At 42.1% G+C, this 16,067-nt stretch overlaps 1 protein-coding gene across 3 annotated transcripts in view; it reads left to right on the forward strand.

Moving 5' to 3' along the window:
* The window catches only part of FANCC (FA complementation group C), a 305,923-nt gene that overhangs the window by 254,208 nt on the left and 35,648 nt on the right, over nt 1-16,067 (forward strand). For all 3 annotated transcript variants that reach the window (XM_053656528.1, XM_037133335.2, XM_037133336.2), the window contains 2 exons: nt 13,083-13,135; nt 14,395-14,494. In XM_053656528.1, the coding sequence (XP_053512503.1) occupies nt 13,083-13,135; nt 14,395-14,494 (153 nt within the window). The remainder of the gene's footprint in view (nt 1-13,082; nt 13,136-14,394; nt 14,495-16,067) is intronic.

A 16,067-nucleotide genomic window follows, 5' to 3' on the forward strand; every position in this document is an offset into this window, starting at 1 on the left:
GAATCAATTAACAAAGAAACATTCAGAAATACTTTTAGCTCTTCATTAGAGGGGAAAATAAAATACTCAAGAGAAACAAAACAGAACCTCAAAAAATGGTTAAAACAACTAAGGATTTTGTTAAGTTTTATTTTGGTGTAAGCCTGCCTGCCTTGAAACCTAGCTCTGTACACTGGCCCCCTGGCCCCCTTCTTCTCTGGACTCCTAGGCCTGCAAAGTCAGGGGCTCCCGGAGCCAGCGCCCCAGGCCGTCCCTTAGAACCTGGCCGCTCTGGGTGTTGTTTTCCCTCTGTGGGAGGCAGCTCTGGAATTTATGTGCGTTTCTGTAAGAACAGAAACCAGTGAGCCCTGAAGAAGTAATTCAGAAAGGACAAGAAGGTGCCGTGCTCCCAGGGCCTCTGTCTTACAGAGCCTCAGTGGCTCCCATGCTTTCTCATGAGCTGGGTAACCTGGGGGAGATAGCGCAGAGGTTTCCTCCTTTTGCACAGATGAATAAGATTAGTTTAGACAGAGATGGTGAACAGTCAGGTCTTAATTTGGTGGCAGGAAACTAGGCAGGAGAGTGAGCGTGTTCATCCTTCCCACGAAGCTGAGATTTGGGAGGCGTGAAGCCCTGAGCATGGAGTTTTCTGAAGTTGGCTGAATTTACACAACCCCCATCTCCCAGATAGCTTCTATTTGTTTAATTTGGTTGTAACTTCCTGTTTTCCCCTTCTCTTTCAAGTTGGGGGCTGCATAGGGGAATCATAATTGACTCAGTTGCCTTCTTCCTGTCCCTGAGTCTTGGTGTTGATCCCAGTCCTTCCCCAGCAGTGCATGTGCGACAGTCCAAGGCCGCGCTCGCCGTTTTCCTCGTGTCCTTGGTTCTTCTCTGCCTTCATATCTGGGTCCTCCCACGTGACTCTGACTTGCGATACAGTCATCAGTGGTCATGCTGCTTTCACCTGTAAGTTAAGTGGCACAAATTGAACCCAAGTGATTTGAAAATGTATACTGTTTGATAGGGGAAGAAAAGAAAGAAGGAAGGAAGACAGGTATAAACCCCGAGAGAGCCCAAAGAGAGGTTTGTTTGTTTGTTTGTTTGTTTGTTTTTAAGAAAAATTACTGCTTGACTTCACCATTCAAAAGAGTTGCATATTAAGGTCAGAAATAAAAATGTGTCTTATATAAAAATAGTTACAACCCTGTCTGGTGTGGCTCAGTGGATTGAATGCTGGCCTGCAAACCAAAGGGTCGCCAGTTCAGTTCCTAGTTGGGGCACGTGCGTGGGTTGCAGGCCAGGTCCCCAGTAGCAGGGCTCAGGCAAGAGGCAACCACATGGTGATGTTTCTCTCCCTCCCTTCTCTACTCTCTAAAAAATAAATAAATAAAAAATATTTTTTAATTACAATAAATTTCTAAAACAAAGGCTTTGAAAAGCCCCTGGCATAGCATTCCAAGCATTACCTTTATTATCAGGGAAATCTCTGTATTTCTAACTTAAATGAACATGCTATAATTTAATTTTCTCTGGTCCTTTTTCGTTGGCAAAATATAGTAATGAGTTAAGTTCCTTGCTTTCAGGTTCTTTATTAAATTTCTTTGTCTTCTCTACATAGAAAAATTACAGTTCCATGGACTTTTCTGATTTGGTTTGATTCTGCAACCTTTCACTGGTCCTGTGGTTCTTCTCTGACCTTCTCCATGTCTCTTTTACCTGTGGCCATGAGGCCTGAGCAACTCTGCAATTCTTCAGCAAGCACAGGATATTGCTGTGAATGAGGGAGAGAGAAAGCAGGCACTTTCATTCAACGTTTGCATTGTATAACCTTCAGTCTGCAGTGTAGAGTTGAAAATGATCTTGCCTAGTCTGACAGCTTTGAAGTCGGTTGATGTACAGAAGCATTTATCAGGATCATGTGTGTAGAGGTTCAGAGCTTCCATTATGGTTAAAGGAAGATTCCAGAGGGTGTTATTTGGTTTAATCTATTGTGGCATTGGCAGGATGTGACCTTTTTGTGTCTTTCAGTTCAAGGAGGTAATTACAATACAGAGCTGGAATTTCCTGATTGGTGTGGGCTGCTCTCCTTGGGCATCATAGGCCTGCAGTGCCAGGAAAAACAAGCAGCTGGAATAAGCCTGTGACGTAACTGAGCGATTAGAAGGGTAACCTGAAGCACTCGCTTCCTAATTGCATCATCTGACTCATTTATCACCGCACAGTATCTCGGAGCAGCGACAGGACTGTGCAGAAGTGTCAGAGATCTGCGAGACTCAGATAGCATGGCAGTGCTGTGCTTTCCTCTAGAAGAAACTCGATGCCTATTACATTAGAGTTGAATTCCGAGTGTAATTAAAGTGTGATGGTCTACGTAACTTGTATTTTATATGGAGCATTGTTAATTATGTTTCCATCTCTTGGGACTATCTGGAATTAGCCCTGGAAATTTTATAGTTACCAAGATGTTGCCAAAAAAAAAAAGTGTAGTACAGGTTGCATGAAGTGAAATGCTTTTCCCAAATGTTCTTTGGTCGCTCAGGTACTAAGAGGCCTGGTATTTTCTGTTAAGACTGAATAATAAGGCACTAACCTAATATCACCTGAATTCCATGTGAACGCATATTTATACACACATGTATAACTTCTAAAATAAAAACAAATTTACGCCTGAGACTTACCCTTAGGCTTCTGTTGGTTGAACCCACCCCACTCCCCAAATACAAGGTCACCTGGCACTTCAGTGGCTTCTAAATAAGTCACAGTATTAAACTTAGTTTGTCATTTACTGTGCAGCCTGACACTTTTTAAAAGCAGATGGTCTTATGTTTTCCATGATGGAAAGGCACTGCAAGACCATGATCCATAGCTTCAGACCTAACTTAAAAACTGGTATTACCAAGAGCAGTGAAAACCACTTGGTAATTATGCAGCTTTCTTGACTATTTCGTTTCCCAAGGTTGGCCCAGAACCAGAAGGATGTTATTTATGCTTTCTGGTTACAATTCTGTTTGTGGAGCCCAGAAACCTGTAGTTTATATCCCACATCTGAATGAGAAGTGCTGGCTGGGTGGCAGTAGGGCACTGTGCCTGGCTGCCCTCCTGCACGCCGCGGCCGACATGTGCCCTGGCTTCTGCTCCCCCTCCTAGGCCCTTTGTTGGCAGACCTCACATGCCAGCAACCCCTCAAGCTGTGTTGAGAGGAGCAGCTCCTTCACCTTCACAGGGCCGACTTGCCCAAAAGACAGCAGGGAGCAGAGGAAGGTTGAGAGGGGCAAATGAGGCAGGGCTGGTTTTTCTTGTTTGTTTATTCAGATTTTAAATTTAAAAAATGCTCTTAGTGTTCTCTCCTGCCTGAACGTCTTAATAGCTCAATTAGAATTCGTTCTTTATCATGTCAATTATGCCTCAATAAAACTGGGGAGAAAATTAGTTCTTCGCCTAATAAGACCTTAAGAATAAAAACAAACAAAAAAACATGCAGGTACCTCATGTCCTTCTCGATCTTTCTGATATGATGAGATAGGATGCATTCTTGTCCTCATTCTTTAGAGAGCAATCATAGTCACTTCAAAAAGAAAAAGAAACTTCCTTTACACAAAATTCCAAACACAATTCTCCTTAAATAAAAGATTACATTGAAGAATTGTCTCCACATCCTGAGTTATGTCAGTTTTCTGTGCTTGAGTAATTCTTACTAATGTTCTCGTGTTTGCTTTAACTGCTTTTTCATTAGCAGTCTTTCATGCATTTCTTTTTTGAGTTCTTGAATGTGATGAATGTAACTTAAGAAATGCTGAAGTAGATAATTTGGCAGTGGTGGAATAGGGAAGTGCTGTTGGCAGTTTATGCTTGGGGCTAACAGGTCAACAATCTGCATCTCGGACAGTAGTTGTACTTCCCAGTGTGTACCTCAGGGGGGCACCAGATCCCCCAGCACTGTTTCCTTAAAGAATAATGCCCAGATAGTAAAGTTCTGTTTACACTGTTGAGGATGGATGACTTTTCAACCAGTCAGAGATGAAGGGAGAGAAAAAAAAATGAAGAATAAAAACAGGGCAGTGGTCGACTTGGGGGGTCATTGCCACTGAGAGTCTGAGCTGAGAAGTGGCCAGGGGCCTAGGAACTGTCTTTCTGCTCAGGCTGCACAAGCTAACTGATGCAGGCCAATGGGCCAGGCTGGAGAGAGGGACTTCTCTGAGCATCCAGAACCGGCATCCCTAACGCTCTGAGAGAGCGCGGGTAAAGTTGAAACACAGAAGTACATTTGGTACTTGTTATGTTTTTTCAAGCCTAGCAATGTCAGATTTATCACTAATTAAACAATAACTGTATTTTGGAGTGCTAAAAAAGTTGCTTTTAGTATAAATAACATCTGGTAAAGATTATAAAAAATATTTTTCCATCTCAAATTTATTGAAAGAAACTTGAATGTTTTGAAACAAAATAGACCCTAAAATGTAAAAGGGATATTTATAGCCTTATGTTTAGTATTTTGAAAATAGGAAAAAATTATATATATATATATATATATAGCCATATATATATATGGCTATCTTATTTTACATGATAGATGTGAAGGTTTTATGTAAGTAGATTTTTTTAAACCCAAAATGTTTTTGGTTTTATAGTCAATAAAGGGATGACTGTTAAAATGAATCTTCTGAAGAGTACTTGTTGAAGAAGAAAGTTATGTTTTGATAAATATCATAACCCTGTCATTTATGTACATATGTTAACACAAGGGCCTCTTACAGGTGTGAAAGAAGCAGCTACACAGTGGGACAGGATTGCTAGTTGGTGGGTAATGTGGAGGGAAAGCTTCTAGTCAGTTATTTTTTTTTAGAGAAAAGACCATTCCTGAGTAAAATATTTAAACCACATTAAAGTAGACTATGAAAGAGAATCTTTTCCAGGCTTCCTCAGCTTCCACTTCTGATCTCTTCACCCACTGTTTCTTTATTGCTAAGGGAAAATATCTATGAAAGGTGATAAGTGGAAAAACTTTAGAATTTTGTTTGTTTCTTTACTGCCTTTTTGTTTTTTATAAGAGGTATTCAGTTTTGTACTCACCTCAAATCATAGTATAATTTTGCTCTCTGGTTTGTAGTTTCTCTTTCTTCCCCTCTCCCCACTCATCTCTATACTCTCTCTCTTTTACATGCACATACATAGAATCAGAAATAATAGGGACTTCCGCCAAGATGGAGGTGTAGGTGGAACCACCTTGTTTCCGTGCACAACCAAATCTAAGAACAACTATTTTTAACAACAATAAACACAACCAAGCCACACAGAAAATCGACAATACGGAGTCCGAAGACAATGAAATGCTCAGCTAAACCGGTAAGAGGAGCGAAGCCAGCAGCGGAGCAGGTTGGCAAGAAAAAATCCCCGAACTGGGTGGTGCGCCAGCAGTCGAAGGCGCAGATCGCGAGCTAGCTACGGGAGCGCACAGAGAAGAGGCACGGCGGGCTGTCTGCGGTTGGTCGCGCATCTGTGTGCGGATAAACCAGTGAGGAGGGGAGCCTGCGAGGGGCAGCAGGCTCGAACAATCCGATAGGATAAACAGGCCCAGGGCGGGTGGTGTGACTGGACGGACTGGGCTAGCGGAGAGGACTGCCATTGCTCCCTCTCTGACCACGTCCCCACACACAGCGTCACAAACCAGCGACCTGGGTCGCCCCGTCCTGGTAAACAGCTAAGGCTTCTCTCCGCTTACTTAACGGCGCGAATAGACCAAAAATGGCTCTAGAACAACTCAGAGCCCCAGAACCGATCGATCTAAGCGATGAAGAAATAGCCAATCTTTCAGATGCACAGTTCAAAATACTGGTTATCAGGATCCTTACAGAACTGGTTGATTTTAGTCACAAATTAGAGAAACATATGGAAGCTAAACTAATTGAAATGAATGGTAATACAAAGGAAACCAATAGTAATGGAAAGAAAATTGGGACTCAAATCAAGGGAGTGGACCAGAAAGAAGAAAAAAATGATCAAACAGAAAAGAGTGAAGAAATAAGAATTCAGAAAAATGAGGAGAAGCTTAGGAACCTCCAGGACATCTTTAAACGTTCCAACATTCGAATTATAGGGGTACCAGAAGGGGAAGAGTCACGAGTGGAAACCTTATTTGAACAAATAATAACAGAGAACTTCCCCATTCTGGCAAAGGAAATAGACTTCCAGGAAATCCAGGAAGCTCAGAGAGTCCCAAAGAAGTTGGACCCAAGAAGGAACACACCAAGACACATCATCATTACATTAGCCAAGATTAAAATGAAGGAGAGAATCCTAGAAGCAGCAAGAGCTAAGGGGACAGTCACCTACAAAGGAGTTCCCATCAGACTGTCAGCTGATTTCTCAAAAGAGACCTTACAGGCAAGAAGGGGCTGGAAAGAGGTATTCCAAGTCATGAAAACCAAAGACCTACAACCAAGATTGCTCTACCCAGCAAAGCTTTCATTTAGAATGGAAGGACAGATAAAGTGCTTCTCAGATAAAATCAAATTCAAGGAGTTCATCATCACCAAGCCCTTATTATATGAAGTGTTAAAGGGATTTACCTAAGAAAAAGAAGACAAAAAAGATGAACAGTGAAAGGACAGCAAACTCACAGTTATTAACAACCACACCTAAAACAAAAGCAAACTAAGAGGACAACTAGATCAGGAGCAGAACCATAGAAATGAAAATCACATGGAGGGTTAGCAACAGGGGAGTGGGAGGAGGAGAAGGGGGGAGAAGGTACAGAAAATAAGTAGCATAGACAGTAGATAGAAAATAGATAGGGGGGAGGGTAAGAATAGTAGGGGAAATACAGAATCTAAAGAACTTGAGACACGTGTTCATGAAGTAAAGGGGGAAATGGTGGGGGAGGGGTATGCAGGGTGGAGGGGAATGGAGGGGGGGAATAGAACAAATGTAATGGCATAATCAATAAAAAAGTTTAAAAAAGAGAAATAATAGAAGGCATTTCTTCCTGAGAATTCTGTTCTTTTGTGTTTTCGGGTCTCTTTTAAGTGGCAAGTGGCTTGTAATAATCATTGATGAATCAGGATGAAAATGACAAAGTGACACTGAGGGCAGAGAGCGAGCATTAATGTTATTTGTAAAACTCACAGTAAGAGTGACAAGCTGGCCTCTCCCCCACTTCTCCCCACAACGCAGTCCTGGAGAACATGGCCACTGCACATTTCTTCTTGGTTACCTTTGTCTTTCCTGGTTTGGTTGAGGTATGGGAATGAGCTGTCCTTCTAGGCACAGAGAAGATAAACAATGCCATCCTGGGTAGCTGTGAGAGATGGGAAGAGGATATACATCCAGCAGGACAGTCTGGTCCATAAGAAAAGGAAGCCACAGTCCAGAGCTCTCTATCATTGTCCATTCATCCTCCGACATTTAATGAAAGAAATGGAGGTGGTGTCAGGAGCTGGGAAAGGACAACGTTCATGTTACTGATAGCCTCCTGGTGACATAGTTTCTCTAGACTCGGAATAATAGGTACATGGAAATTATTAGGCCACATGGAGAAGAGAGATGAGAAGAGCTTGAGAAGGAAGAGAAGGAACAAATTTTGGTAGGATAGAGAAAATCAAACAGATGGACTCCAAGAAAGGTTTTCTTTCTTTCCTCACTTTAATAGGAAAGGTAATTGCCTGGGTTGTAGGGCTTCAGAGCTAGGGTTTGTAGCTGTGAGCTGCAGAGTGGTTTCTGGTATCCCATATTACAAATCAAACAGGACACAGAGAGGTTAAAATGTTTGCCTCTTCCCTCACGAGGATGCTGTAAAAGAAAGGGGGGAAGTTACGGCTTCCAAAGAACCATGAATTAAGACTTTAATTCTGTTTGGAGGATTCCCTTGATAAGAAAAGCAGCTTAAGTTTGCTTTTGTGATTCGATATCACTGGTACACATGCCTGGCCTGTGAGCAGACTGGGCTTCATGAGGGGACTCAATGACCCTGAAATTATGTGTTCGGGAAGTATAAAGAGTCTCATTTTAACAACTATCAGTAAAAGGCACAGATGAGAAAAAGCTGTTCACAGCTCTGGGGCAGCAAGGGAGACTGGTTTTAAAATAAAAATTTCTGCCATTGCTGTTTCAACACGGTTTTTCTGCCTCCTGGCATCGTATCTGTTTTGAAAGCTAAACAAGTTGTGGAAGCAGGTTGACAGCAACCAAGGGTTTGAAATATTTGGACAGAAAGAAATCGAGAAGTGAGTGCATTGATGTGGAGAGAGAAGTCAGATTCCACACAGTCTGGAGAAATTTAAAACATTGGATTAAGATGTTTTGCTAGGAACCATTGCATAAAGGATAAAGCAGTCCAACTCTCATCTTTTAGCAAACTGAATCAGAATTTTTTTTTGCTTCTCCCTTTTAATTCCATGGTAGCCATATTCTACACATGGGATCATCCTTTTCTTTACCATTTGTAAATCTTCGTAATTAGTATTGAATGATTTCTACTAGCATCAAATTTATAGAGTGGTTCTAGAATAGTTAGACCATTTAGAACAGAAGGCACAGTCCTATCATCATTTAGTCTTGGTTTTCTACCAGCGCATTTTCAGGCTCTGTCTGCCTGTGGGCACATGGTCGTGTTGCTTGGTCTTAAACACTATTACTCAGGAGACATGTTGTCTATGTATGAAACTGGCAAATTTGACGAATCACTTTTCTTCCAGACATGCCCTTTGCTTTTCACTTCTTGTTTGATTTTTTCATAAGTCACGAATCTCTTCAAATAATTAGAAGGAGATCACTCCGTCCTTTTAACAAGTGCTGATGCCCTTGCCCCGGGCCCTCTATGAAAGCCTGTAGTGGCAGACTGTGAACACTAGATGGCACACATTCAATGTTACAACTCAAAACACCAGCCTAGAGCCAACAGCGGAAAAGAAAGCCTGTGGAGATAGGCACCATTCTTTCTTCTGCGTGATCCAGAAAATGTGAGAGACAAAGCATGCCCTTCTTTCTTTTTTCTTTTTTTTATTGGGAGAGAGGGTATGAAAAAGTATTTCCCAAAGCTAGTCATATCAATCTAGTCATATGACTCAAAGATATTCCCTATAGAGCTTAATCCACTAACACTTGGATGTTACTATAAAACATCTCATTTAGGAAAAAAAAACATCTCATTTAGGACACAAATGACATATTCATTTGGCTTAACCTCATGCTTTGAGTTCTGGTCAAAAGGATATGGAACCTGGGACAGGCCCACTAAAGCCCCACTGAGGCCACAGTAGGTCAGCTTCTGCATATTTAAACCATCAAAACCTGTCGCAAAAAATATTTGTGGACTAAATTAGATCACTTTCATTATTCAAGGTGATGGTATCTTGATTTTTTTTATTAACCATTTTTTTCCTACTAGATAATTGAAACTGCTAAATTCATGGTGCACTCAGATGTGATATTATTTAGTATAACGTGGGAATGGTCACTGCTTCCCTAAGTATCAAATCATTATGTACTTACTCATCACCGAATAGGAAGGAAAAGATAGTTGGCCCACATCTGACCTTAAGGTACTTCTAGGCCATGTGAGGAGGTCAAAAGCAACAAAACTAGCAACACAGGCAGGCTCTGTGTTTCATGGCTGCATGCTGATAGAAAGTATTTTAAATTATTCTATGATACTTGTCAACTTTTTTCTGAGTCATATGGGCTTATTGTAGAAAATGTGGAACGTACATAAATATATAGAGGAAATAAAGCTTGCCCATAATCTCCTTGCCCCAGGAGAATCACTGTATGCATTTGTATGCAAGGCTTTTTCCATTTTTTCTAACTCAAAGGATCATGTTAATTTTCTTTGGTTTTTTTATTCTAGTTTATTGATTTGTGCTTGTCCTGATTTTTTTCCCCTTTGCCCCCCTCCACCCAGCACATCCTACCCCCTCAGTCAGTCCCCACATCAGAGTTCATGTCCATGGGTCATGTGTATGGTTCTTTGGCTACCCTATTTCTATACTGTATTTTACATTCCTATAGCTAGTCTGTAACTACCTGTTTGTGTTTCTTAATCCCCTCACTTCTTCACCCATTTCCCCACACTTCCCTCCTATCTGGCAACCATCAAAATGCTCTCAGTATCCATGATTCTGTCTCTTTTCTTCTTAATTGCTTAGTTTTTTAGATTCAATTGTTGAAAGATATGGGAGGGGTTTTTGCCATTTTATTGTTCATAGTTTTGATCTTCTACTTTTTCTTAAGTCCTTTTTTTTAAAAAAGATTTTATTTACTTATTTCTTAGAGAGAGGGGAAGGGAAAGAGAAAGAGAGGGAGAGAGACATCAGCGTGAGGTTGCCTCTCATGTTCCCCCGACTGGGGACCTGGCCCGCAATCCAGGCATGTGCCCTGACTAAAATTGAACCTGCAACCCTTTGGTTCGCAGCCTGTGCTCAATCCACTGAGCTATACCAACCAGGGCTTAAGTAGTTCCCTTTAACATTAACGTTTCATATAATAATGGCTTGGTGTAGATGAACTGTTTATTTCTTTCTTGTTTGGGAAGCTCTTTATCTGTCCTTTGATTCTAAATACAGCCCTGCTGGGCAGAGCAATCTGGGCTGTAAGTCCCTGTTTTTCATGACTTAAAGTCATGAAAATACATTTCTTGCCAGTCCCTTCTTGCCTGCAAAGTTTCTTTTGAAAAATCAGCTGACAGTCTTATGGGAGCTCCCCTATAGGTAACTAACTTCTCTTCTCTTGCTGCCTATAAGATTCTCTCTTTAACTTCTGGCATTTTAATTGTGATGTGTCTTAAAGAGGGCCTCTTTGGGTCCAACTTGGCTGGGACTCTGTGCTTTCTGAACTTGTATGTCTATTTCCTTCACCAAATCAGGGAAGTTTTCTTTCATTATTTTTTCTAATAGATTTCCAATATCTTGCTCTTTCTCTTCTCCTTCTGGCATCCCTATGATGCGAATCTTGGAACACATGAAGTTGTGCCAGAGGCTCCTTACACTATCCTCATTTTTTTAAATTCTTTTTTCTTGTTGTTCTGGGTAGTTGTTTTTTTTTGCTTCCTTATGATCCAAATCATTGATTTGATTATTGGCTTCATCCACTCTACTGTGATTTCCCTGTAAGTTCTTTATTTTAATTAGTGAATTCTTCATTTCTGACTTGATCTTTTTCATGCTATTGATATCCTCACTAGGTTCCTTGAGCATCCTTATAACCAGTGTTTAGAACTCTGTGTCTGATAGATTGCTTAATTCCATTTCCTTTAGCTCTTTCTCTGAAGTTTTATTCTATTTTTTCAGCAGTACCATCCATTTTACTGTTCTTTCATCTGGGCCATATTTCTTTGTCTTCTTTTTTTTGTCAGCTTTCCTGTGTTTGTTTCTACGTGTCAGGTAGAGCTGCCCTGACTCCCTGTCTTGGTAGTGTGGCCTAATGTAGTAGGTGTCCTGTAGGGTCCAGTGGCATATCCTTCTTTTGTAGTTGAGCTTTGATTGCTGTTGGCAGGTCAGTGGAAGTGATTTACCCAGGCCAGTCAGCTGCAAGGACTGTCTGGCTACTGACCACCAACTTCTGGGCTCTGGAGTCCACTGAGTCTGCTCCTTGAGTGTGTTGCTTATCAAGGTGATTGTGTGGTTATGCTCCAATGTGGTCCCTAGCTGTCCACCGGCTGTGCAGGCTATGGGGTTTCCCAAGTGGTGCAGACCAAGGTCAGCCCCTACCTGTGTTCTGTCTGGGGCCACGTGGAGGAAGCTGTGAAGCAGTTTGCATTTGGCTGCTACTTGTACTGGGCTTAGAGGTGCCCGTAGCAAGTCCACGCTGTGAACCTAGGCTGGCTGCTGCTTGTTCTAGGCCTGGGGCCACTCAGCAAGAATATGTGGTCCGGGGCTCACTGAGGCTGGCTGCTACTTGTTTGAGAGGATTAAGGAAGGTCTGAGGCATGAGCCAAGACCAGCCATTCATATGGAAAAGCCACCGTTAATAAGTTGAGTGGGCACGTAATTTGGGTGGGGTGGAGACTCAGAATCACCATTGTGGGACAAACAGTGTTAGGCAGGTTGATAGAGTCTCAGATATGGCACTGGCCTGCTGTCTTTGTGGCTCTGTGTGGGGAGGGCTTAGAAACGGAATGATGGCCTCTGCCTACAATTCTGTCTGGGTGAAAGCTGTCCCCCAGCTCTCACCCTGATGCCAGACACTTCAGTTGCCATATGCCTTTCAAACTCCTACCCTGGTGCTGAAGTTCAGAGGGAGTGAGTCTGAGTAAGTCTGTGTGGGGGTCATTTAAGAGGAACTGCTCAGGAAATCAGCAGTTTCTTCTACTGAGACAATCCCTGCTAGTTTTTGCAGCCAGAAGTTATTGGGACTTATCCTCTCGGCACTGGCACCCTGGGCTGGGGGCCCTGGTTTTGGGCTGGCACCCGTTGCTCCTGAGGTATCCCACCCATTTTTTATTTACTACATGTGGGTGTGGGACCAGCCCATTCCGCATGTCCACATTTCTGCGTCTGAGCCCCTCCTACCAGTCTGGATGGATGTGGTTTCTTTAATTCCATAGTTGTTGGACTTCCAATCAACTAACTATTTCTGACAATTGTGATTGATGGTTTTTCTATGGTTGTAATTTTGATATGGTTGTGTGAGAAGGCAAGTCATATTTACCTATGCCTCCATCTTGACTGGAAATTTTATTCACCCTTTTTACTGAAGGAAATGGCAATTTCTTAGTCCATTAACTGGCTAATACACCTGGGGGGAGTTGCTTGCCGTAGATAATGACAGATAAAATAGTAGAATGTGAAATGGCCCTTCCATCTACCCCAGCGAATGCAGGGTGCTGAAACTAGCGTCCATGATCCGAAGTGGAGGTTTCACATGGAGCATGGGCAAGTTCTGTCCGCTGGGAGGCTGTATGGACAAGATCAAGGCATTAGCAGTTTTGGTATCTAGCAAGAAACTTCTTCCTGGTTTGCAAACAGCTGTGTTCTCACAGTTTCACACAAGTCAGAAGGCTAGGTTCATTTTATGGCCACCAGCAGTTCTAGACAACTCATTTGCCTGTTAATAGCAAGTTTTTACTGACAAAATACTTCTGATATTTTATTTTCTCATCTTTTCCTTTACAGCCTGAAGCAGCCTGCCATCCTGCCATATTCAGAATAGTTGATGAAATGTTCAGGTAAATCTTATGCTGTTTTGCTAATAATTGATTTTAAAATGCCCAATTTCCAAATGTAAGTAATAAATTCTGTGGTAATCTCTGGCTGCATCGCGGGGAATTAGTTTCCGATTCCATCTGACCCCTCTGAGCTTTTTGGTAAAGCCCAAATGTTCATGTATATTTAAAAGCCAATGCTTAAGAATTAAAATAATTTTATTTTCGACCTTTTAAAATTCTAATAATAATGGTATGAAAAGGTTGAATTATATTTTAAATCATTAAGTAGTTATGTAGGATTTTTCTCAGCTCAGAACAAGGTGTAGCAGTGCAGCCCCTTCACCACATGAGGGCCGACCGGTCTCGTTAAAGGGCTTTTAAAGCTAAATAAGTAATGCCATCCTAACAGAGCTCTTCTGAAAGGTGAAATCAGCTGTGCAAGTTATCTTACAACACATTGATTTTGACTTTGTAAATTGAGCACTTCTTGGGAAACACATTGGATTCACGAGTGCTGAGAGATGAGACTACTGGACACTAGTGTAGATGATGGCCGACCGTTATTGGGAGACCTGACCGCTGCCTGGGAGCTTGTCACCAGGAGAGGGTTTGCAGTCTCCTTCAGGGCTGCTGGCACGGCCAGGAAGTCTGCCCTCTCAACCTTGCACTCAGTGGTAGGGGCTCCAGAGCAGCAGCAGACACTAGGGAAAGAAATTTTTACAACAGTAAATCACCTAACGCTTGGGTTGGTCTTGAAACATACCAACCTTAAGCTAAATAAGCATAGAAATAAGAAATCAATGCCATTTTGGGTTTAAAGCTAGTAAGGTTTGAGCTGCTTTTTTATTTAAACTTAAAGAAAATTTAACTGGGTGGAAAATAACCAGCTACACACAGATTCTTCCACCACTTCGGTGGGTAGATTTGACCGAGCCACTTCCTCTCCTTGAGCAGTTCTCTCTCCACTTGAAAAAGCAAAAGATTTGTTGCTGTTGCATGTCTGGGACTACTGTGTACAAATAAGTATTTGTAGAGCATTCAGGCCTATGCGGACAGGATCTGCAGTGCTTAATAATTTAAAGTCCAAGGAAGGGAGTACTGCATGTTACCATTTCAGTCATTAGGAAGGAGGGGCAGAGTTCTCCTGCTTTGCACAGGAACTGACATCTGAATCCTACAGCACAAAAATAGTGTTTCCACTCTTCTCTCATACAATTCAGGTTCATGCGTTTACCAAATCAGTCATTAAATGTCTTGTGATCTGGCCTTGCATTGTTCAGGTATGCACTCCTGGGAACCAGCGGAGCCCCAGAAGTAGTAGCCACCATTCAAGTATTTACATTGTGCTTTATAGAAGCTCTGAAAAAAGAAAACAACCAGGTTTGTTATATTGCATATATTATTCATTTCTCCAAAGGAAAGAAAGACTGCTCAGAGTATTTGGCTAATCATCGAAAGGAGCACTTAATTTTCAGTGATTTTAACAGACTATTTTGCTCACAAAGAAAGTTTCCAAATGCATGCTCCAGCAAAGGTAACACTATTTTTATTGAAAGTATTCAAAATAGTTTCTGTCTGCCCTGTGCCCTGGTACCCAGAAGTATTTATCTGCTGTTGTGTCAGAGAACTGTGTCATGCCAACCCTGAAAGATGAGTTTTCCAGGCCCTGTGTGTATGCTGTCTACCAAGTGGGAGCACCCATCCCAGGCCAGCAGCAGGCATCCTGGAGTCCATGCAGCACATGCTAAGAAGGAAATGCCTCTTATTACACAGCAATGCTGGACATTCTTAATTATTAGAGTTTCCTTTCCTCTGAGAAACTCAAAGGTGAATTGAATTCTTCCAGGGGAGAGGTAGTGAGAATAAGGAAAGATTTGAATAACTGTCGAAGAGGAGCTGGGAATGGCAGTGACCAAGAGGTGCTGTTGGACACAGTGAGAAGGAAGCCAGGCTCAGGGCCTGTGGGAAGACATGCACCACAGTAGGGCTCTCTCGGCCGGGCCCAGGTGGCAGCAGGCAAGGACCACTGACCAGTTAGAGTGACCCTGTGGGACAAGAAGCTTTCCTACCACAGAGTTTTCACCATTGGGCGTTTGAACTAGCCCAAAAGTCTGTGACTTGCTTTGCCTGTTTAAGTGCCCAAGCGCACTGCCGCTTCCTAGGAGGTGCAGCGTGGTCCCTCATGACGCTCTCGGCAGCACGACTACGGAGAACGGTGCTGCGATGCTCGGCTCTGCTAAAATCCCACACACCTCTACCCCAAAGACTGCTGAGGCTTTATCATTGCTGTTTAAGACAGTAATAAACACTTACGATGTGTTTTCCCCATCTTCTCTTTCCCTGGGGAAGTTAGCTAAACTGTAGCAAACAGCGTTATCAATGATAACTTCCTGGAATTCAGGAGGAGTGTTCTGCTGAAAGGCACTGACTGCCTGGCCCTCATCCTTATTTTGCAGCATAACTATAACTATCTTCTATCCTCCTTTATACATTCTTTATATTCCCAGTTAGGAGCTGGCCTTTTAGAAGCCTCTCCCTTGACCCGCAGCACACGTGTGGGTTGGGGTGGAGGACACTAGTGAAAGGGTGCTGCTCCTCCGTGTTAGCTCGGATCTGTTTTTCTTGGAGCAGCTTTGCTCCTCCAGAGGGTGGCCTTGGACACCACAGAGATGGACTTGATTTGCTATTGCTTTTAATTAATTTATTTATCTTTATTTTTTATTGAGGTATAACTGACATTCTATTAGTTTCAGGTATACAACATAATGATTGGATATTTATATATTTTGATATGATCTTCACAATAAGTCTAGTTAACATCTCTCCCCAACCAGTTACAAATTACTTTCCCTGTGATAAGAACTTTTAATATCTACAGTCTTAGCAATTTTCAAATATGCAATACAGTATTAGAAACTTTATGTCTATACATTATATCCCCATGAATTACTTA

This window comes from Artibeus jamaicensis, unplaced genomic scaffold (genome assembly GCF_021234435.1).
Source record: "Artibeus jamaicensis isolate MK-2021 breed Jamaican fruit bat unplaced genomic scaffold, CSHL_Jam_final scaffold_1964, whole genome shotgun sequence".
Taxonomy (NCBI): Eukaryota; Metazoa; Chordata; class Mammalia; order Chiroptera; family Phyllostomidae; genus Artibeus; species Artibeus jamaicensis.